The following is a 24,437-nucleotide window of genomic DNA, read 5'->3' on the forward strand; positions in this document are numbered from 1 at the left end:
AATTCAAGATTCTCTGCATCTGGAGACAGATCCTTTGGCAGATCAGCTTACCCCTCCCAGGGATACAGACGTGCCTCCCAAACGGCAAACCGTCGACGGAACTTCCAGACTTCCAGGAAAAGACCATCATATCCGTCGTCGTCGAGAGACAAGCAAAATAAAGATCAGCAGTGACATGCAACACACCGTTCTGGGGGGAAGAGTTTCAGCATATGTCGACGAATGGGAACGAATAACGACGGATCAATGGGTGCTGGATACTATAAGAAACGGACACTCTCTACAATTCAAATACAGCCCTCTGCAAATTCCACCTGCGTTCACCGCTTATTCCCATCTGAAGATACTGCAACAAGAGGTAACACTCATGTTAGCAAAGGGCGTGATAGAATTAGTTCCAACATTACAGAGAGGTCAAGGAGTCTACTCAAGATATTTTGTGGTAAAAATCCGAACGGCAAATGGCGTCCCATTCTAGACTTACGCGATCTCAACAAGTCTTTAAAGAGCCTAAAATTCAAGATGCTCACTCTGCAGGAAGTGATCCGCGCCGTTCAAGAGGGGGATTTTCTAGCGTCCCTGGATTTACAGGACGCGTATTTCCATATTCCAATGTGTCGGAAAAACAGGAAATTCCTAAGATTTGTAATACGGCGGACTCACTACCAATTCACGGTTCTTCCTTTCGGGCTCAAGACCTCCCCCAGAACGTTCACGAAATGCCTGGCTCCAGTAGCGGCCTGGCTAAGGATGCAAGGCCACCATGTATACCCATACCTCGATGACTGGCTGGTAAGGGGATCCTCCCCAGCGTCGACCAACACAAGTTTACAAGCCACCATGCAGCTTCTACAACAGCTGGGATTCGCCATAAACTTTGAAAAATCCTCTCTGCAGCCATCGAGATCGCTGGTATTCCTGGGGGCACAGTTCGAGACCCAGTTAGGGCTAGTGAAACCTTCTCTTGACAGAATCTCAAGACTCAATCAACAAGCATGCCGACTACGGCGAAACACCAAGATCTCAGTGAGAAAATACGTTTCGGTCTTAGGGGCCATGGCATCCTGCATCCATCTGGTGGAAAACTGTCGCCTATTCATGAGGCCAGTCCAGGAATTCCTCGCGGACCGATGGACGCAGGCTCAAGGATCGTGGTCAGACAAGATAACCATCGACGACGACAAGCTGCTTCGGACCCTTCAGTGGTGGCAGAGTTTCCACAATCTGAACAACGGCGTACCCCTACAGGAGCCGGGGTTTCAGCGAACCATAGTCACGGATGCGTCCATAACCGGATGGGGAGCTCACATGGGTGTTCTCCAAACGCAAGGTTGCTGGTCTCCAACGGAGTCACTCCTACACATAAACGTGTTAGAGCTCAGAGCAGTACGATGGGCCTTGAAGGCATTCCTAACACACATCAAGGGCTCGCGAGTACGAATACTGACCGACAATACAACGGCCATGTTTTATCTGAGGAAACAAGGAGGGACGCGATCAAGAACTCTTTCCATAGAAGCCCAGAAAACATGGCATTGGGCATTAAAGCACGAAATTTCCATCGTGGCTCATCACCTTCCAGGAGTGAGGAACTCCCAAGCAGACTCCCTCAGCAGAAGCATGGCCCAAATACACGAGTGGGGAATGGATACAGTTCACCTGATGAAAGTGTTCGAGAAATGGGGTCACCCTCCTCTGGACGCCTTCGCGACCAAAGACAACAAGAAATGCGAGTAATTCGCAAGCAGATGGCCTCAAGAGGGCTCCAGAGGGGAGGCATTCTCCTTCCCATGGACGGACATGTTCCTCTATGCTTTTCCCCCGTTCCCCCTCATACGGAAGACAATACAGTGGATACGCAGATACAATTGCCGGGTAATTCTAGTGACACCATACTGGCCAAGGCAACCGTGGTTCTCCGACCTGCTTCACCTGTCGCTGGAACATCCCATAGGGTTTCCGAAAGTCCCGAACCTACTATCCCGGGACAAAGGCACGGTGTGGCATCACGACCCGGACAGTCTCAACCTTACAGCCTGGCTCCTGACTTTTCGGAGTTCGTGCTTTAGACGTTTCGGAGGATTGTCAAAAAATTCTGCAGGCGGCTAGAGCACCTTCAAAAAAAAATCCTACTCCTATAAGCGGCAGAGGTTCTGTGAATGGTGTAGGGGACAACAGGGCCTACAACCGTTGTCGGTGACGCCGGAACAAGTTCTACCTTACCTGCTCCTCTTGGCGGAGAGGGGATTATCCTTCACATCGATAAAGGTGCACCTGGCGGCCATTTCGAGGTTCACAAGGAAAAGGCAGTCGTCTCCTCTATTTAGCGACAGACTTGTAAAACACTTCATGAGGGGCTTATTTTGAGCTTTTCCCCCGGAAAAACGTTTCCCCCCGACTTGGAGTCTCAACACAGTGTTGGCAGGCTTAATGAAACTGCCTTTTGAGCCTATGGCCACGTCCGACATAAAATTCATTTCGTGGAAGTTGGCATTCTTGATTGCTATCACATCAGCTAGAAGAATCTCGGAACTGCAAGCGCTGGTCGTAGACCCGCCATACCTAAGATTCTTTAAGGACAAAGTAGTCCTGGCAACTAATCCTATGTTCGTCCCAAAAGTTCCGACAGTGTATCACAAACACTCGTCCATTGTTCGCCCTACTTTCTTCGCCACACCATCATCGGCAGCAGAAAAAGCTCTTCATACCCTGGACGTTAAGAGGGCTCTGAAATTTTACCTACATCGTACACAGGAATTCAGGTCTACTAGACAACTGTTCGTCGCATATGGTCCGTCGACGAGAGGAAAAGCAATCTCTAAACAAGGATTGGCTCGATGGGTCTCATCGATGATTGCGTTTTGTCACTCTAAGGCCAGAAGGCCACTGCAAGGACATCCTAGAGCCCATTCTACAAGATCAATGTCCTCCTCAACAGCTTTATGGGCAGGAATTCCGTTGACGGACATATGCCAAGCTGCGGCATGGTCAGTGCCCCACACGTTTACCCGCCACTACTGCCTTGCCAGGCAGCATGCGGACGAGGTGCAGATGGGAAGAGCTGTCCTGCGCCATCTGTTTCAGTAAGGTAAGCTCCACGCTGTGGAGAATCTGTTGTCTACCTTTTTAATGACAGTTTATTTTATGTGGGTAAGGTTATATGAGGTAACTTATTCCTACTGTACATATGCATTGTGTAGTATGTTGAGGGTATATTACATTACATTCTCACCGTCGTCTCAAGTGTTACTGCTATACAATCTATTCTAAGCATGTGAATCCATGAAAGATCCAATGCTGGAGAAGGGAATAGTTTCTTACCTGTAACTCCATTTCTCCAGCATTGGTATCTTTCATGGATTCACATGCGCCCGCCAACCTCCCCGGAATGTAATGTATTTGAGTGATAAATTTAACCCTTCCTACTTTGGAGGGGCCGAAATCTGAAGGGGAACCGCGGGGGCTTGCCTCTTATACGGGGACGGCCTACGGAGCATGCGTAGGCGGGTCCTAAAAGGACGTAGATAGGACACAAAAGTGTCGGAAGTTTTCCTATCGGAAAAGGCTATATATGTGTACCGAGGGATCCCAGTCTGACGACGGGGAATATTCTAAGCATGTGAATCCATGAAAGATACCAATGCTGGAGAAATGGAGTTACAGGTAAGAAACTATTCCCTTCCCACTGCTCTCCAGATGGCCTGCAGCTTCCTTCAAGAGGTGTACTGTCTTCATGGTCTCCCAGAGAAGATACTGTTGGACCAGGTTTCTTCTTAGTTCATCTTCTCATTTTGGGACCAGCTGTGTCACCATTTAGACATTCAACAGGCACTGAGCTCAGTGTATCACCCCCAGACCAACGGACGGACAGACTGAACGAACAAACAAACACACCAAATACTGGAGCAGTACTTACAGTGCCATGCTAATGTTGCACAAGACAACTGGCTGTACCATTTGGACACCGCTGAAGTGGCTTATAACAACTCTATCCATTCAGCCACTATCTTTGGTCCTTTTGGTTGTTCATTTGGATTATATCTGAAGTTGCTGCCTTTACGCCCGGTGCAACCCAGTGCTGTCCTGTCTGCCGATGAAATGGTGACCACCATCCACGACCAACACAGATTGGCAGCTGTTACTTTAGCCGAGGCACGAGAGCGCATGAAAGCACAGACTGACAAGAGGCGTACCCCTGAACCCACGCTCCAGGTTGGAGACATGGTATAGTTATTGTGAAGAACTCATGGTGGCAACAAGTAAGACAGACACAAGTGATCACAGTTCAAGGGTGTTTATTGAACGATGAATGCTGTATGCAGGTTGGGAAAATGCCTAATCTAAACCTAAATTTAAGATTGAAAGCAGCGTTGACCATCAAATGACAAATAAGGCAGTCCTAGTGGCGTCGTGTGAAACCAAAAGGGCTTATACTACGAAACCTATTGCCAAACCTTACAACTAATACAAAAAGGGTGTGGGATGGTTTTCTTAAATAATATGTCATGATGTGGTGGCTTGGTTCTCCCTTCCCCACGATTTGAGCACGGGGTAAGGTGGGAGCTCAGAGCACAGCACACACTCGAGCCTGTCTAGCACAAGATGACTGTTCTGTTTCAGCTATCAGGATCGTCTACGGCCAAGTCTGGTTTCTTATGACATTCTCTTGCCTTTGAGGGCCTGATGTATTCAAGCAACAAAACAAATAAAGAGTTCCTTTAACAAATGAAAGTTCTTTAGAGTGATAATGGTTCACCCCGGGTCCCCCTCTTTTGAGCGTTGACCCTTCTAATTGCTTTCAGCCTCCCTCCACCGGGTTCACCCTGGCTTTCCCTTCTATGGTTCGAAAAATCTCAATGTCTTTTAAAACAGTTCATAGGGGACATCCCTCGGCCGAGTTCACATCTGTCAACACACTGTTCCTTGGGACCTTGACTTCCCCCCTCTTTATTGGCATCCCTTCTTCGGGTTCACTCTTGCCGTTTCTCAATTCTTTTTACTTTCACTTCTGGCTTTTACTTTCACCAATCTTTAGGGTGTTTACAAATTGGTGACAAGGTAGGCGCTCTGTTGCCAGTCAAGTTTTCCTGCATGAGCTTCTCCTCCAAACGCACGTTTTCATGACTCCATCAATCTTCAGGGAGGCTGTGTTTCTTTGTTTTTTCAGGCGTGTCTTCATTTCCTTTTCAGGTGTGGCAAGTTAATTGACTCTATGGATTCTGGTACTTATATTTTTCGCACTTAATTGTTCTTGAGAGGTGGCTGGAAACAACTCCCTCCATAGCACAAATCATCCCCTTGATGGGGGAGGGGGAAAGTCATGGTTGTGGCTCTCCATTGTAAGGCATGATGGCCCTGCTGCTGCCTCCTTTTGAGCCTGGGACTCCTGGAACAATGTTTAAAAATTGGTGACAAGGCAGGCTCTCTGTTGCCAGTCAAGTTTTCCTGCAGTAGCTTCTCCTCCAAACGCCTGTTTTCATGACTCCATCAATCTTCAGGGAGACTGTGTTTCTTTGCTTTTTCAGGCGTGTCTTCATTTCCTTTTCAGGTGTGGCAAGTTAATTGACTCTAAGGATTCTGGTACTTGTATTTTTCGCACTTAATTGTTCTTCCAGGTGGCTGGAAACAACTCCCTCCATAGCACAAATCTTCCCCTTGATGGGGGAGGGGGAAAGCCATGCTTGTGGCTCTCCATTGTAAGGCATGATGGCCCTGCTTCTGATGTCTTTTGAGCCTGGGACTTTGGGGTGACAACCTTTCACCTTTGGATCCCTCTCTGCTGGGCTCCGATCCCTCTTGACCGTGAGCCTCCCTACTCCGGGTTCACTGTGGCCCTCATTTAGGGTGGTAGAGGCTCACCCCTATGTCCGCCTCTTCTGGGCGCTGACCCCTCTGTACTTTCACTTTACTTTCAAGTGTTGCGGGATTCACGTCCCTTGCTTTCTCTCAATGCAGGATTCACTTTTCTTGCTTTCTCTCAGTTTGCAGATCAAAGTCTTTCGATTGTACAGAGATTTTACTAGACCTCCTGTATGACCACTTTGACCTCCTTTTGCGACTCTCCAACGGCCTTCTGGTACCTGTAGTTTCGCTCACATGGGGATCGACCAGAGTCTCTTGAGTTAGCACACACGTTGTGCCATTTTCCCTCAGCAGCTGGTCCCCCTTTAACACTTTTCACACTTCCTTGAACTTGGTTCGAGCTTGCCATTTTGCGATTCTCATTCAACACAGCCCGGTTCTTATCAGCTCTCCCCCTCGACTCACCAGCAGTGATGAACCCCTTGATTTTCGGCTTCACTGGGGTCAAGGCCAGTACCACAGTCGTGTGAGCTTTCCTTGCTCCTGCTTATTGGTATAGGCTTGCGCCATGTACCATTGTCATCTGCTGCAAGACACTTGTGTTTTTGTTCATGGTCTTATGTCCTCTTCCACAAAGGTTCTGCAGGCCACGTCCCGTTTGAGTCAACCATCAGGGTGTTGGTTTGGCACCCCGCATTGCTTGTCCTACATCTCAAGTATACTTCGAAAGACTGGAATCTTCACCACCCCACTCACCAGGAAGAACAGGTACCCATCGTTAATGAGGCGCCTCGTTTAACACACATCCACTTTCATATATTTGTATTCTTATCGCGCTCTACTTGCACATCCTGGGTTTTAATGTACATGTGTCTTGGTTCCTGACTGCATGTTGTTAGACTCAAAGCTATTCACTGTGTGATCTTGTACACATGTCCCTTGCCATATTCACTGCCTTTGTCCTCTCATGACATAACCAAGGAACTGCAACATCATAATGTTAGAACTTCGGCCTAATGAAATTGGCGCAGTTTGTAGTTTCATCTAAGTTCAGAGTGTGATGTTTGCCTTTCTACATTCCCCCTTTTAGTTAAGTCATAACTACCCCATCACTCTGTCCTGTACACCTAAAATATTATTTTGCTACTCAAACCTTACAGACATTTTGAGAATGTCCTTGATATTCTTCTGGGCTGCAAGATAGATAATGACACTCTCCATTCCCTAATATTTCTACATACGTTTCAACAAAATCTTCTGGGTCAGTCGGCAGTCGTATTACATTTCTGGTGAACCAAATGGATGCTCTAATCTAACCGTAGGAGGTGAATTTTTGCCAATCCGCATTTCTGTCTGGGTATTAACTTTTTCAATCCAGAGAGTATTTTTGATATCTTTGTATCTGGGTAAGAGCATAGGCAATGTTTTGAACATTGCCTTTTAAAACATCCTGCTATCAGTTGGAATATGCAGAAAAATAAAAGCAGTTTAATAAGGACAGGAGTCAACACTTTGAAAAAACCCTTCATCCATGTGTGGAACCAAGCAAAACTAGTACTCCAATCTTCTTCTTTCATCCCCCATCTTTTCCATTGTAGTACTCAATTTGTGTAGTGCTTGAATGGCTTGTTTCAAGGTTCCATTATCAGAGTTGCCATGGGGTTTGTAAGTACAACATGAACTGCCTAATTTGGCACATGCCCCCCTTGACTCCCCATGACAGTCATTAAGTCAAGGATTTACCTATTTTGTAAAGTGGCCAACCTAATTGCTCAGAGCTCATCTTTGATGGTGTTGAGACCATACATTTGGTTTGCGAGCTAGATGAGCTCCCAACTAACTGTCTGGAGCCCCTTGGCATTGGCTGCTGCTTGTACACCAGAATTAAAAATAGACACGAAAAAGGTATCTGCTTTACTAAACAAGCAATACTTTTTAGGTATAGAATTCAATTGGTTGCTCAAATCATGGAAAAGATAATTTATTTGTTGATAACGTTGCGGGCCAAAAGAGCATTGAGCCCATCGATGCATTGGAAAAACTGATTGAGACATAGGGTTATTCTTTAGTGCTGTGAGGTTCACTTCAGGAACTATCAACATTGGGGCATGCAAGGGTGGCCAGGGAGCAGGTAGCAGCTGGACATATGCGTTTTCCCCAAAGATCCAGAAAAGATCCATATAGACAGCACTGCCCCTTCAATGTCAGGAATGTTTGTTGTCGTGTCACAGTATTGATTGCCACCCTCCCCCCACCCCTCCACTTATATCTTGTCACTGCTCCTGAAACACAAAGATCATCATGGAACTCTCATGATCATTGTGGGGATGTTATGTTCATGAAACCAGGTCCACCATCTAACATACTTTCCCCAGACAGTAGAACAGTTTTCATTAATTTGTATCACCTTTTCCTTTGTTAGTCCTGGGCATTCCTCCTGCCTTGAATCCAAATAGCCCATCAACCCACTCATTGTTGTATAAAACAGCACCTTTCATTTGTAGTTGAGGTCTGTGATAGTGATTCTGTCCTTGCCCTGTCTCATCAAAGCACTGCACTAGAGGTGGTATCATAAAAATGATGTCCTCCTTCCCATGTTCATTTTGCTCGTAGCTAATTATAATGTTCGTCATACTGTCTGACTCTGCCAATTTCTTTATCTTTATGTAATTATCTTCAAAGGTTGCTCTATCTGCTTTTACCCATTGCACTTGAACTTCGTCCCCTTTGAATCAAACCTCACACCATGGATAAGGCCAGGTGTATGAAATATTTCCCTACCTCCGGAGGTATTTCTTCTGGTATAACAAATCTGTGTGCAGCTGGAATATGGAGGATTAGAGAACAGGCAAAGCAAGGCCCGTCAATTTTTCTCTTCCCACCATTTTTATATGTCTGTACCACAGGTTTACATCTGCAGGGTGATTCCCACCCTCGTGTTCATCAGCAATAACATTTGGGTTAGAAATGTCCTGCTTCACCCTTGTAATTGACACATTCATATTTGCTAACACACTGGCAACATTCATATTATTCTTTCCTCATTCTTTAGAAAGAAATCATATTAGTTTGACTAAAAAGAAAGAGAGAGTGAGAGTATAAGTTCCTTTTAAACCATTGGAGCTGTTGCTGCTGTGAGAGAACAGGACAATCTAATTGGCCAAAAGGATTAATTGAGTCAACAAAAGTCAAGTGAGAAGTAACACTACTCCCCTCTGTTCTTCTCCCCCTTTTCTTCCTCCTGCTGTTGAAAAGGGGGGCAGAGCTTCTCGCCTTCCTGACATCATGGAGACGGATTCATGAGCAACAACCTTCCACCTTCGCTGCTGTGGGCGTGGCATAGATGATGCTGTACAGGCCATCAAATCTCAGTTCATTCCATTTCCGGGTGCAGTTCCTAATCCAGATTCGATTGCAGGGGTAGAGTTGCTGTGGCTGTTGTTGTGATGTTTCTTGTTTTGGTACTGATGGATCATCCTCTGGGGGTGGGAGGCAGCTGGCAAGATACACACTTTACAGCATCTGGGTAAAGCCCTAAGGTACCACCAAATTCATCACCTAAAATGGCAGCTGCTTTATGTGCATCTGAGGCTGTGCATGCAGGTGTGAGATGTACATGCAGCGTTCCACCAGTAACTCAATGTGGGCTAAGGTGATGATCAAAACCTGGCTGATTATGTAATGAGAAAAGTGCAAGTGGTAAACAGTGAAAGCAGCTCTTATGTAGAGTATGACACAATTTTGCAAGTCAACAAGAATGAGATAATGGAAGTTACTGCACCTGTTGCCGGTCAAATAGCACAGCGAGTAGAGCTCTCGTTTTGACATTCGTATAGACCCTGCTGATGCAGTCTCGAATCCCAGGAAGGCCGAACTCAGCATTTCATTATTTCGAGGTCGATAAATGAGCACCACACATCGTGGGTAATAATAAGCAACGCTCAGATGCCTGAGGGTTTGTAGCACTATATAAATGCAAATTAACATTATTACTATTACATCCATGTAATCCACATGCTGATGTTGAAAAGGACCTGAGGGGGGTGGGACAATGTTGCTCTGAATGTTTTGAGAGTGCGGCCATTTTGCATGTGGTACAATTATGAATTAAATCATTGACATGTTCTTTGAGATTTGGAATAAACCATTCTTTCTGAAGTTCAGTTATTACATATGGTTTGGACGTGTATGCTGGATAATGTAACTGCTCAAGTGCAACTGTGAGTAATTCTTTAGGCATAACTGCTTGCCCTGTAATATTTTATCTCCATCACTGTGTGGGGATAAAGAGCACCATCTCTTTGTCCATAAGTCTTTCTCCTGCTTTGCAGCTTGTGCTTGTAACTCGATAATTTTGACCATGATGATTGCATTGTAAGGGTCCGAGAGTTCTTCTTGCTGCAATTCTAGCTCGCAGTGATTGTGGCATTGAAAACTTCTAGATACCCTGCTTCTTTTGCTGCTTGTCTGCTGTGCTTTTGCCATCAGCAATTGGGTTTATTTGTATGAACTGCACATTTTACTAGTGCTACTAATGCATCAATTACCCTGGAGAGCAGTGCTGCATGCTGAACTGGTGCCATCTGATTTCTGAACCCTTGTCTGCACCAACTGGACAGACCTGAGTGTACTGGGTAGATGACATAAGCTCGGTCTGAGTAAATAGTAACCTAACACCCTTCTGAAAATTCCATTGCTGTTATGAGGGCCATAAGCTCTGCTGCCTGTGCTGAGTAATGTGAGGGCAATCACTTGTTTGGTAACACCTGGTAGTCCCCTGGTTCGAGGCTCACTACTGCTGCTGTTGTGTGTTTTAACCCTGTGTTCTGATGAATTTTTGATGAAGTATCAACAAAGAGTATGTTCCCTTCTTTTAATGCATCTTCCATAACATGAGTTGTGTCATCACTGGTGTCTTCTTTTGTTGCGCAATCATGCACTGTGTTATTGGGATGTTCGTGCTCAGCAATGAATCTAGCTGGGTTGACACAGTGACACCTGACAATGTGAATTGAGGGTTTGGACCAAATTACCTCAAATCCTGAGGCTCTTTGTGTAGTAAAAGGGCACTTGGATTCTTTTAATATTGCAAAAATTGCATGCTCCACATATAAAGTGACAGGGCATCCCGTCCCATTTCACTGAGGACAACCATCATCACTTGGCCGTCAGAGTGCGTAAACAGAAATAATTTGTTGTAATCTGGTGTGGCTCGAACAGGTGCATTACAGATTGCTTTTATGACTCCCCAAAATACAGTGATCATCTCATCTGTCCATTCGAATGGATTGTGTCCTCCCACGAATTCCTCATCTATGATATATTCCATCCAACATCAGCTGCTTTTAAAACTTTCTTCTCAGCAGAGGGTGCTGTGCGTTGTCGACTCAATGTCCCTCGACGGCCTCCGTCCGCTCTCGAGCACGATGTCACCCACTGTGTATATAGCATGCACTGCGACTGTTGGTTCAGTTCTGTTCTTCCTCTGCACAGTATTCTTCAGATGGTTTGTTGACTTTGTGTCAATGGTTATTTCTTACGATGTTGACTCCAAAAACTAGTTTCAAGAAGTGTGCTGATTGTGGGTTGAAGATGTCAATTACAGACCCACACAGTATTTTCCTCAGGTGCCTTGGAATCGAGCACAAGATTGACTACTGCGGTTCATGTCAATCTGTGACAGGAAAGGCCTTGAAGGAGAGGAAGGGGAAACTCACTGTGGGTAGGCCCCTGTCAAAATCCCCATTGATGACTCCTTCCAAGAAGAGATCTTCGGACGAGAAAAGGTTGAGGGGTGAGTCGCCACCTCGGAAACACTCTAAAAAGCATTCTCGATCTAGTTGTGGGTCTCACCACTCTTCGTCGTCTGCCTCTTGGAAAAAAGACCAAGAAGAGACTTCATTGATCGAGTTCTTAATCGTCCTACTACTCACCCAATCGCAGAGTCACTTGCCCAGGTAAATCGGCTTCCAAAGCAGAATGGGAGGATTTTCACCTCCAGATGTTTAAAATATTTGAGAAGCCGGCTGCTCCCGCCACTTCGACAAAGACTAATAAAGCTTGTGACCCTGTCGAGCCTCGTAAGGCCAAGAAGGTATCAGTTAAGTTTGCTCCCTTGAGAAGGGTCGATCCTTCGAGAAGTCTTGGATCCTCGAAATACGGTGAAGCCTAGGACTCGGCCTTCTGCTCCTTCGATGGGATTTGAGTTGGGTACTTCAACATCGAGGTCTTAGACGTCAAAAATGTTGACATCACTGACAGAACCTTCAAAGGTTTATAAGCCTCAACCAAGAGAGGACTTTTTAAGTCTATGTCCTCAATCTTTGAAGAGGAATAAGTGTCAGAACAGGACACCCCTCCTTTTGGGCAGGAGTTTGGGCCACCAAATGTTCCAGAGGTTTTATTTTGGAATATTCTAAGATGCAACATCCAGTGGGCTGATTGAAGGGTGCAAGTGGCCTTGATACTTCTCCTGAATCCAGGTCAGAACCCTTAGTTCATGCAGATGCTTCTTACAGAGCAGTTATGAGTAGGGCATGGGGGAGGCCTGCTCCAGTTTCTGAGCAGCATGACCTTAACTTTATTCTGGACAAGGGCCCTCCTAATGGCCCTATCCTTCCTTTTCATTATGTTCTAAAGAGGAGATTAATGGCTAACTGGGAGTCTCCGGATACTAATCCTGCGGTTAGCAAAGATCTCACGAGAAAATATAAACCCTCTTTTGTAGATCTGGAGTTTTTGTCCAAACATCTGACTCCTGAAAGCTTTGTAGTACAGGCTGCCACGTCATCTTCAAGGGCCTCTGTCTACCCTACCATTCCCCCTGAGAGGAATGATAAAAGGTTACATTTCATTTTGAATTTGTTCATTGAGGGGACCCCCCTTTTTGTGTGATGGTGAGAGAGGAGGCATCAGTGTGTGAGGCAGTACTAATTAAGTTGAGGGCTTCTTAAAAAGGCAAGGATTGGGTCTGGTTGAATGACATTCAGAAGGGATTGGATAAGGACATTTTAATAATGTGCTGAGAAGGAGAGCATGTATAGTTATTGTATGATGTGGCTTTAGGGGACATGAGGGTGTTGTAATTGGTGTTGTAATTGGAGTTGATGATGAGTGGTGGGAAAGAGTGCTAAAGAGATGATGTTGGAGGGGTAACAGGGTGTCCAAGTCCTTTTTGAAGATGTTGGTGTTTTGACATATAGTTTTAATCTTTTCAGGGAAGAATTGATTGATGCTGGTGAATATTTAAACAGTATTTGGTGTAACAGGTGAAGAGTATTAGTACCGAGTGGGTGGATGAATTATTTCACAATTTGAAAGTGGACTTTTGTTTAGCTTCATAGTCATTGTTTTCCTTACAGAGGGTGTGTTTGTGTGCAGTTCAAGTGTTTTTAGGGAAATCAGGTTCTAGGGGTCTAAGAGGCTTGTCAAGTCTTTTCCTGTTTCTGAATGCTGTGTCATTTGGTATCAAGGTCTTGTGCATACTAGGTAGTGGACTATTTAGGTCTGATCATATTTAGCAGTGTGGATTACAACGAGACAACAAGAGTGTTGTTAAAATAATGAGTTCCACAATGTTGTCACAGGAGTATGTGTGTGTGCAGTTATAAGAGATGTAAAGTGGAATGAGATGATAATAATTATAATTATTCTTTTATAATGCATTTAATACCAGCGAATAGCTTCTAAGCGCGGGATCGGGAATTGAACCTGTGTTGTACTGCGTTGTCTTGCTTCCAAGACGAACTGGTTGCCCCAGACCTATCCTTCCTCCCCAAATAGGCTGTTATGGTCTTGGTGGGGAGTCAATGAGGGTGACATCCCTGAGGCATGCATTGTCTGTTTTGAAGGAACAGATGGAGGAGATGATGCCTATAAAATTGTCTGTGAAGTTCTTCCTGCAGCTGGGAGGGATGTAGATCACATGGAATGTGGCTGAAGGAGCTGGAGGGAGCGCATTGTTCAATCTGTGGAGTCCGCCCCCTTGGTGGCACTTGGAGTCATACCTGGGGGAGGGGAGCCCACAGCTTGAGAACAATCAACAGCTGCTCAGCAAGTGCAGCTGAACGGCAAGTGCAGCCTTTGTCCCAGGGGCGTGTAATCGAGCTCTGTGATGAGGGAAGCGAGGCAGGGAGCTGAGGTGCGAATTTCAGAAAATAAACACAGCAGGGAAGAGCATCCATGCTGTGTTTATTTCCTTTTGCTTTGGTTTCTGAAGCGCTGATACAGAGACAGCACTTTGGCATCTACCTGCTCCCTTACACCAGGAGTGGTTGCCTCTGCCGTTTTCAGAGTACTTGTGCGAGAAGAAAGGAGAGAAAGAAAGGTGAATGAGACGGAACGGGAGGCAAGACACACACACAATTGGAATGGGAAAATGTGAGGGTAAAGGAGGAAGAAAAAGGACAAGAACAAGGAAAGAGAGAAAAGGGCGACACAGAACAGGAAGGTTAGTCAAGACACAATGAAAAGGAGGAAAAAGAGAGTGAAAATGCAGAACTTGAGGGAGAGATAAAACTGGTAAGCAGAGGCAGAAATAGCATGAGTGAAGATGCGAGACCACGAGGACAGACAAGTGTGGGGGACACAAAATGAGAAGAAAATACAATTGGAGACAGGACAGGTAGAGAGCTGCAAGCTGGGGTGAAAGAGGACAGAAGACAGAGAGCGAAGTAAAAGAAGAGAAAGTAAAGGAGGGGAAGAGCAAGAGAAGACAGTACAGGAAGAGAACAGGTAGAATGTGAGAAACTGAAATAAAGCACATTGTCGAGGGGGGAAAGAGAAAGAAGGGGAGGGAGTGCAAAGATAATAAGTTGAGGACACGGATCAAGAGTGATAGTGATCCAAGTGATTGAACGAGAGTTATATAGAAAGGCAAGAGACGGGATGCAAGAGAGGCGGCAAAAGAAAAAGGAAAAAAATGGGAGAAAGACAAGAGAAAGAACAAAAGAGGGATGGAGAGGTGAAACAGGGGGGGCAAAGAAAAAACAGGAGAAAGAATAGGCACATGAGAGGGAAAAGGGAGACACAAATGAACAAGTAAGAAATTGAGAATTTGAGGGGATGAGAAAGGCGAGAGTGTACGAGGGACAGTACACAAGAGAAAGAGCAAAGCAGGGGGCAGAACAGGTGTAACAGAATGAAGGAGAAGAAAACTGGGTGCCAGAGTAACGGATAGAATGAGTTGAGAAGGAAGAGGGCGAGGCCAATGGGAGAAATAGGCAAGGAGTCGGTGGCATTGAATTAAAAATGAAATTCCAAGGTATTTGTGGGAGGTTTTGCACATTACACTATCCATCGCATGCTTAGTAAGTAGGTTTTTGATGATCTGTGGTTCAGACTGACCTTTGCTATCTCCCACTCCATAGCCTCATGAGGAAACAACCTGGGACATGAGGTTTCTTGCACAGTCTCTGACCCAACCCTGCGATACTCATATTGGATGAATTGATTAAAGGGGAGCATTGAGGAGGATCACTGTTATTTAATGAAAAGAATGTCTAATTTGTGATGTCTGTGTGTCAGAGGAATGTTCATGTGCAGAGCATGTGTTGATGCACATGAGTGAGAGTGGGGAACTGGGTTCTAGACATCTGTGCATTTGCTGTTGAGATTGCCAGATGTGTTGCGGTATCTTAAGGATTCACGTTGTGGATTTCTTGCCCAAAGCATATTAAGGCACCAAAAGACCCAAACAAGGAGTCATTATAGGGGCCCCCTTTATCTGAACCCTTTACTAGGATATCATGTTTGAATGGCTTGGGTAGGAGTTGTAAAAGGGGAGGCCTAATTCCGGTATATCATGCGAGGCCCCCATGCCATGCAAAATGGATGCCAATGCCATCACATCCAAAATCAAGGCAATGTGTAATTGTCAATAATGCTGAATGGGCTGCTCTTATGTTCCTGTTTTATTTTCTGTCTGAATGACTTGATGGCAAGATGGAGGTTGCGTGTGAGGTGAGGACTGTGAGTGCCATCATGCGTGGCATGTAAATATATCCAGCCATTTTGCAGGTGCAAGTTTTTATATTTAAAAATGATATCGTTAGGGTTTGAAGTGCATTGATCTTAGTACAAATATGACATCTTCAAAACGAAAATGTAACTCTACTCTGGACTTTAGTTTCAAACAATTATGTCAAGTTTCCGAATCAGAAGAATACAACATTCACAAGACCCTTATCAGAGAAAGACTTATTTTAAAATTACCATTTTTGACTGGTCTTTATGCACTGTGCCCCCGTTCATGTACCTCATATGCTGAATTCCTAATGTGAAATAATAAGCATTCATTGTCGAGTCCATGAACACATCAATATTCATGCATTACAGCGTACGATCCCAGCCGCCTGAATGAATTCTTAATGAAGATGTTTGAGCACATTGAGAAACTCATTTACGAACCCATGGAGAATCCAGAGTCTGCGGGCTACAGAGTACTCGGCGTCAGAAGTTTCCTAGCTGAGGAACTTTACCTTATCCAGGTAACGTATCATCAGCTACGCTTCTCATACTGTACCGAGGCATATCTTTTGACTGAGGATATTATATGCACATTTTGAGAAAAAAAGAAACATCACATTATTTTGTATGTGTACGCATTAAGGGCCTGATTCACAAAAGTGTTTTATAATGGCGCAATCCAGCGGTGTTGCCAGGTCGGGAAAAGGTCAGGGGCGAGGCTAATGGCGGGACTGGCGGGACTCAGGGCTAGGTAGCATTTTGGTTGTAGCACCTGAGCTTCTATCCGGGGTTACAACCAAAAGACATAGGGCTATAGCCCCATCGGCCGCCCCCCCTAGCAACGCCTCCGCAATCCCATAGGATATCGCTCTGTGAAGCAGGCCCTAAGTCTACTCATGGATATATATCAACGGGTTCCCATGCTTCTTATCGTAGTTTGCATTATGCAAAGTTGATGAATGTTTAGAAATCCAGGCAAATGCAAGCACCCTTCCATGCCAGCAGTTTTGCATATGATAATCCCTGCACCCACTCACATATTTTCTTCTTTACCAATATCATAATAGGATCTCTGGATATGGGCCTAGCTTTTACAGAACCTGTATTTTTCTTTTAAAGATTTTTTTTGTGCAGATCCAGTTTCCTTGGCATTACCTCAACTTGCTGCATAGGTCAATCCAGCACAAGGTTATTCTGAGCAATGGTGCAGGTTACTAATGCACATTCTATATCTCCTGAAACAGCTGATGGGCCAGATTGGGCTCTCAGAACCTTATTCACGTTCTCGAGTCTGGGGATCTTCAATTATAATCCTGGACACAGCACAGGCATCATGAGAGACGGGCAGAGGTGAATGCACCCTGGGTTTTAAAGGGCAACCTGGGCCCTTGCCATCCAGTACATTTTTCCATACCATAGGTTTGGCATAGCAGAACGGCACTAGGAGAGTCATTGGGCTGGAATGATCACCCAAGATTTTTTTTGTTTTTTCTTCAAAATCCGATTTTCTTCTAAAATGAGAAAAGTACCTTTTGGGATTTAAAGGCTGTGATAAGTGTGCACGTTCACATCTAGGACAGATTCCAATGACCGTGGCATGTTGTGTTTTTGGGTACGTTATGACAGTGCGAACTGCAAGGCTTGTTGAAATATGCCCCTGAAGGCATTGTGCTCAATGGGAAAAAAACAACTAAAGGGTCCTTTTAAAACGCAATTCTGTTGCCCAAAAAGGCATCGAAAGCCTTTTGGCAAGGAGCAGGCATGTCCCCTTGCTCGAGGAATAGGTACTCTGCGGCTTCCGTTGGCCATTTTGTAAGTGAGAAAGAATAACAGCGAAAGTCTTGCTCTAGGACCTACTCAGGTCTTGCAAACATCGCCACGCTAATTATAGCAGATAATCTGTGTCTCTCGTATTGAAGTCCTATGCTAGGAGGATTCAAGACTTGCACCCGCGCGGTGGTGGACACAAGAGAGAGGCCACACAGAGTCTGTACCACTGCTGGATCTGATGGCTTTGGTTGCCGCTTCACTGTTTCCACAAAAATACGGCCAAACTTGTAATGAGTCCTATGTCTTTTTTACTCATCATGCCAAAATTAAACGGTATGCAGTGAATGTATCGAATACAAAACAACTCATAAAAAAATAACGAATGAAAAAACAACTAATATCAAAATAACTCATTTTGAAAAAAACTAAAAATGGGTTTGTGAGAGGGAATAGTGGTTTTAGGGGTGGAGGGAAAGTATTATTCTAGAATTTTTTGTCGTTTTGTTTTTAGAATTTTTAGAATTCGTTATTTTGTGTTGCTATTTTTTCACTAGTTATTATTTCATTAGTTATAATGGCATGTAACCATATGTAACATTATTCCATCCACAAAGAGTCAATGCATAAGTCCACTAAAATCACTTCACTAATAAGCGAGTTTCCACTACTGAAAACATTTTTCAGCCTGGTACCAACAGTCCACCGATTCCATTTGGGATTTCATTTGAAGACAGTGACATTTCTAAGGTTGCTGGGCTTCGTGCTATCATGCATTCTGCGAGTTCCTTAACAAGGTTGAGGACAGTTCCGTGGTCTCTCAGGTTGCAGTAGTTGTCCAAGCAGGAAAAGGCAATGGTGGCTTTGCCACTTTTAAAGAAATGTGCCGGCTGCCACCAACAATATATTTGGTGGCTGTAATAAAGGGTCATGTTTAGGTCTGACCTGATACTCAACTTGACCAGTGCAACTTTTATGAGTCATCCAAGATCCATAAACATGTCTGCACCTTTATTCAGAAGATATTTGCAGAAATCCCTGTGTCCAACTCTGGAACCTGAACATTTTGGAGGAAATGAGTCTCCTACCTTACACATGAACACCCTGGACATGGTGGAAATTTGGAACCTATGATGGCAGATCAGGACTTTCAGCATTACTTGGGTTCTCTGCCTTTGCTCCCTTGCCCACCTGTTAATTCCAAGTGTTGACGAATTCCATTACCACTGATGCCCACACCACTCTGGCTGTGTTTATGCATCCTCTGTGGAAATTGTGTATACAACCGTCAACACAACTGATAGGTCAGTGCATTTTTCTTTATATGCAGCTTCCAGGTTCACATACAAACCAGATTGAAGCACAACTGTACAACTCCTAAAATCATTCTTAAAACATGCAGTCAAAGCATTTTGGGGTTTAAATTGTTTATGGCAATACAATGCAAAGTGGTCTTGTAAAGCACACTGCTGCCATTTTGTCAGGCTCTTGGTGCTCACATAATGCCCCACGCCCCCCTTTAGAAGCTGCAAGGTGGGATCACTGTTTAGCACCGCCTCTATCTCTTGAGTGCCTCTTTCTTGGACGCGTTACCCACATTTGTAGATTTGCCTCATTATGAATGCATCACTTTGCCTTGCCAGCATGAGACAGTACAGGCGGGTGATATTTTCATTACCTTTGCACCCATTTCACAAGGGTAAAGTGAAACTGTGTAGATAATGCATTTTAAATCTGGGAATGAGTAGCTTCTAGCTCTCACACGCGAGCTGGAAATTAAACGGTAGCTGGCCTTATTTCTACAAAAGCAGCGGCTGCATTTATCAAAGGATCAAAGACAATAGGAGAGGTATCAGGGTATGTTTGAGAGGTGTTGAGTGGTAATGCCACCTTTGAAATAGGTAAGGTGTATGGGTACGGATCAGTCCTTGAGCACAGAGAGCAATGGACCTCATTAAAGAGTTGGCCTTATTTTATAATGTGATTTGAATTGAATGATTACATTGACTGTAAAGGATTATGGCAGATGTCTCTGAAAGAAGATCCCCTCTGGTTCACTGTGAAATGTTCCTTGTGTCTTCCTACAGCCTTTAGAGTGCAAAGGACCGATAGAGAGCTGGCTGCCCCGGCTCGTTAGTGGAGTTAAAGAAGCTCTCCAACACCACCTGCACGCCACCCTTGGATACACCACGCCAGACCCGCAGAGGAAACGAGCGATTCATAGCGCCGGGGCTCGGCGTGTAGTGATCTCCGGAACACAGCTCTCCAAGGAGGAATCTGCAGCTCACCGAAGTATGCCTTTAACATTCCCTGTTTCTCTTTGACTATCATCAGAGCCTAATGTCCTCCCTGGGATCGCTAACTACAGGCGGCCCAGGCTTGAATAATGCGCACAGAGGGTATTGAATACTCAGATGCAGTCCTGGGAGAAATGTAATTTGCACATGGGTCAGACTTCAAAAACCATAACGGGGCCGTTCAGGCATGGTGTCTCTGAGAGGCTATTCATGCAGGGGCGCTCATCTAGCAACACGCTCTCTCGTCGTTAGTGTTCCTTCAGTCTGCGTTGAGATGATTAGAAATTCAGTTCACACAATGGAGGGAAACAGACTACAGACCAGAATGGTTGCTCGCTTCACGATGTAGGTCCCTGATCACAGCCTTTACATGGCTCAACATTATACCCTTTTCTGTACAGATCTGATAGGGGATGGGAATATGACCATCAAACTGATCTAGCTTCTTACGTGAAATAGGAAATTATTTTCAAAATGGCCATGATGGGCCAACAATTCAATGATACATAGGTTTAGTTTGTTCTCTCTCTCTCTCTCTCTTCTCTCTCTCTCTCTCTCTCTCTCTCTCTCTCTCTCTCTCTCTCTCTCTCTCTCTCTCTCTCTCTCTCTCTCTCTATATATATATATATACCGCAGAGCAGTGGCAGCTGGTGAGTGCTTTTCTGGAGGTGTGTATGAGTTAAAACTGCACATTTTACAGCCCACTTTCTGTGAAAAATTGTGTAAAAAGCCACATAATTTGTAATCGTTTTTTTAGGGTAACACTTGAAAAAATGTAATACATGTGCGTCGACATATGCCAATATAAGAAACATTTTCGTAATGGCTTTACCCATACCTGTCCATCTTCCCCCACAATCAGAGGCCCCATCTTTGGCACACTTGCATTCATATAGCTATTCATACAGCACTCATACACTTGCACTCGCTCATCCACTTCAGCCCTGGCCAGTGAGAACAGCCTTTGGCCATGCCCACTGTATATTTTAAAACACTCCCTTTCTTTCTTGCTCACTAGCCATGACCATGGCCGATGACCATTGATCCTAGCCTTTGACCGTGGTCCCTTTACATGTTGCCTCAATAGCTTTCTTCCAGTTCCACTGTCCATGGCCTTTGCCACAGCCAGTGTCCACGGGCCTCTGCCATGGCAACTCTACATATTCCTCCAATAGGTTTCCTGAATGGGCCCACTAGCCATGGCCTTCGGCAGTGGCCACAGCACTAGGTTTCATTTGAGCACACCAGCCATGGCCTTTAGCTGTGCAGACTTTCCATGTTGCACCATTCCGTTCCTTAAAGTAACCCAGTAGCTATATCCTTTGGCCTCACCCACTACCCCCAGCCCCACCACACTGTATCTGTAAAATTACACTTTCTTTTGGTATTAATATCATTTTTTGGAATCTTTCTGTCAGCTTGCATTGCTCACCCCACCTAATTCCAGACGCAAAGCTTCAAATGGCACTGATAAAGATAGGCCTAGTAATGACCCTAGAATCTGGTCCTCAATCTTTTCAAGCCAAGTAACTTGTCCACTTTTAAGTGTTTCCAGGCCATACATTATGGACAACAGCTTTCTCATAAACCTCAAGATACTCCTTAATAGATCCGCCGCCAACACTTTTAATAAAACTCTTAATACCCGGCCACTTAGGCGTGGCTTTGAGGGAGATATAAGGCTTTCTTTTTGTTCAAATCTTTTTTGATTAAATATCAAACTGGTACAGCCTGATACATATGGTAGGCATATGATACAGCAGACAGTGAATGCAGAGTGCAGTTATAGACATAATTCTCCCCACCCATACACATTCTGGCTGTAGTATCTGACCCCTCCTGCCCCCCAACACTCATTTCCCACCCAAACGTTCCATAGATTCCTGGTATTACCCAAATTGATAATTTGATTGTATGATAAATCTGGCCGAATTTGGCCACTACCATTAGTTCATTTGGGTGGGGCAGTGTGTGGCGGTGGCTGTTCTTTTTTATTTTGGGTGGATTTGGCCGAGGCAAAATTGCCTTCATGGCCAAATTGACCGCGGTCAATTAGGCCGCGAACAACTGTGCCACGGCCAAACCGTATACATCTAGATTCCCATATGTACCATGTGTGTCAGGGGAAACGTATTGAGTCTTGCCCATTATGTGTTTTTGCTGTAAGTATCCATTCCAGATCAGTCCCCAATGATAAATAGGCAGTGTTTGCCCCAATTACTGCTACTGGAGCTCCCGCTAAGTATTTTTGCGCCCTGTCGTCCCTTTGATTTGGTTTGTCATCACGCTTCTCTCGCCTGCCCCTGCACATATAAACCAAGAGTGGTGTGTATGCCTTTCTGGCTCATAGTCGTATTAGGTACCAAAGATTTATATGTATGGTTCAGCTAGTTCCCAGAAGCATGCAGCCTACGCTGGTCTAGTGCGACTCTTAAAGGCGTTGTGTTCCAGGGAGCATAAATTTGTAAGTAATGTTTGCCACATGAGTTTGGTGGGTGGGTTAACAGCTTTCCACTTAAGGATCAATATTTTATGAGCGGGGAAGAGCATTATATGTATTATTTTGCCTTGCATGAGATCTGTGTGCCAATCCTTCCTCTGTCCTCCGAATAGCAACGGGCCCGGTGCAATGTTGATATCTACCCCATCTATGTGTGTGATCTGTCTATATACCATTCTCCAATATGTCACGATCCACCAGCATGACCACAGGATATGCCCCATCGTGCCAAGCCCCCCAAATAGTCTCCAACAAGCTGGGTAGTGTGTAAAACCCATCCAAAATAGTTTGCTCGGTGTATAGTACATCTTTTGGATCAGTTTATACTGACTATGCCGTTTGCGGATATTAGCCGAGACCACCGGTACAGCTTAAAAAAAGTGATATAGGTCGCCTGGATCGAACACAGTCCCCAGATTGCCGGACCACTGAGACACTAGAGTATGGTTGCGTGTCACATGAGTGGGGGGCGCATATTGTGTAGAAATTACGCAGGTGTGGGTATGCGTTGTGTTCTGTTCCATTTCTGTTTTTCCCACCGTCAGTGGAGCAGTAAGAGATTGTTCTGAGGTGTGTTTGCCGAGCAGTGACATTAGAGTCATATATTGGAGCCAGTCTCACTCCCCCAGACCGAGCAGCTGCCTCCCCTCTGAGAAGCTAAGTGGGGATTGGTCCTCATACAGGTCCATCACCCTGACATTTTGCCACCCTATGTCTTGGTTAGGATGCAATTTGTGATTCAGCCCGTATAATAGCAATGCTCTGACACTGATCCAGGCTGGGGTCACTTGGACCGGCAAGTCTAGCATCGCCCGTAGCCTATGCCATTGCGAGAGTGTTGGCCCCATTATCGGCTGTTTTTTATTCTTGTTAGGTAGTTTGTTTGGGTGGATAGCCATGGTCTCAGATGACGAGAGCGGCACCAGCAGGGATAGTTCCATTGTTTTCCATCTGATCTGGTCTGTGACGTTAAGCCAGCATTTGGCCTGGCATACCTGTGCGGCTTGGTAGAAGGAGATATAGGTCTGATATCTTTGCATACTAGGGACACTGTAAAAAGGGAGGAGTAAATATAAATACTGATCAACAGTTTGTAGCCTCTCGTTACACATGTACAAACTATATGTATGTGGGTGCTTTCCTTTCCCTAGAATTTGGAGTATCTTAGGTTTGTTCTGATTAATCCTTAGGTGATTAACAGATGCATATGTACATAAAGCTTCCATTGAATGTTGTAAACCCAATAGGGTCCTGCCAAGGAGTACAGTATCATCTGCAATAGAAATCCAACTGACGGAACCCCACCCAAAATAGGTGGAAAACATTCACATTTGGACATCAATATCAGAAACGTATAGGTTAAACAAGTGAGGAGCAAAAACTCACCCCTGCTTGAGACCTTTGTTGGTTATCACCGGGTCCGATATGGATCCTCCTTGAGAGAGCCTGAATGCCACCTGCATGTTAGAGACTGGATGCCTCTGGAACTGTTGGAGGTGGGAGAGTGAGCGCAGAGAAAAGGTAGTAAAGCCTTAGGTGGCAGTCAGTTTGTGGGACAGGCCAATGGAAATGGGTTTCTGTGTGGAGAAAGCCAGAGGCTGGGCGAGCAGGGGCTAGAGGAAGAGCAGCGAGCCAGGCTGCTTTGAACGAGAGCATGTACCAGTAAGTAATACCTGTGATCCAAGCTACCCAATTGACCACCTACAAGAAGTTCTCAACAATAGTAATATTTCATTATTCGGCAGTAGGCGCTCTATAAATACCCACAGACATAGGGCCTCATTACGAGTCTGGCGGTAGCCGTGCCGGCAAAACCGGCAGGCTGCCGCCGGACCCGTAATACTATTCCGCTTCCGTGATTGCTGGATGACCCAGTAATTCCGGAGACGGAATTCTGTAAATCCCCATTCCCATGGAGTCCCATAGGATGGGACCATGGAAGCACTGGTTCCGTCTATGACAGAGCCGGTGCTTCTATGTCCACCTGCAGGCGGGTGGTGTTAATACCGTCAGGTCAGACCTGGCAGGAGTGACACCTCCTGCCTGCAGGACTATGAATCAGCCGGTCCGGAAAGAACGATGGTGGCGGTTTTACCGCCACCGTT

General features: G+C 45.1%; 1 protein-coding gene across 1 annotated transcript in view; it reads left to right on the forward strand.

Moving 5' to 3' along the window:
• Positions 1 to 24,437, forward strand: part of LOC138487325 (uncharacterized) — a 2,513,852-nt gene that overhangs the window by 896,790 nt on the left and 1,592,625 nt on the right. The window contains exons 35-36 of the mRNA XM_069613924.1: positions 16,138 to 16,289; positions 19,623 to 19,827. Of these exons, the coding sequence (XP_069470025.1) occupies positions 16,138 to 16,289; positions 19,623 to 19,827 (357 nt within the window). The remainder of the gene's footprint in view (positions 1 to 16,137; positions 16,290 to 19,622; positions 19,828 to 24,437) is intronic.

The sequence above is a fragment of the Ambystoma mexicanum genome, chromosome 9, assembly GCF_040938575.1.
Source record: "Ambystoma mexicanum isolate Mex_15411 chromosome 9, UKY_AmexF1_1, whole genome shotgun sequence".
Taxonomy (NCBI): Eukaryota; Metazoa; Chordata; class Amphibia; order Caudata; family Ambystomatidae; genus Ambystoma; species Ambystoma mexicanum.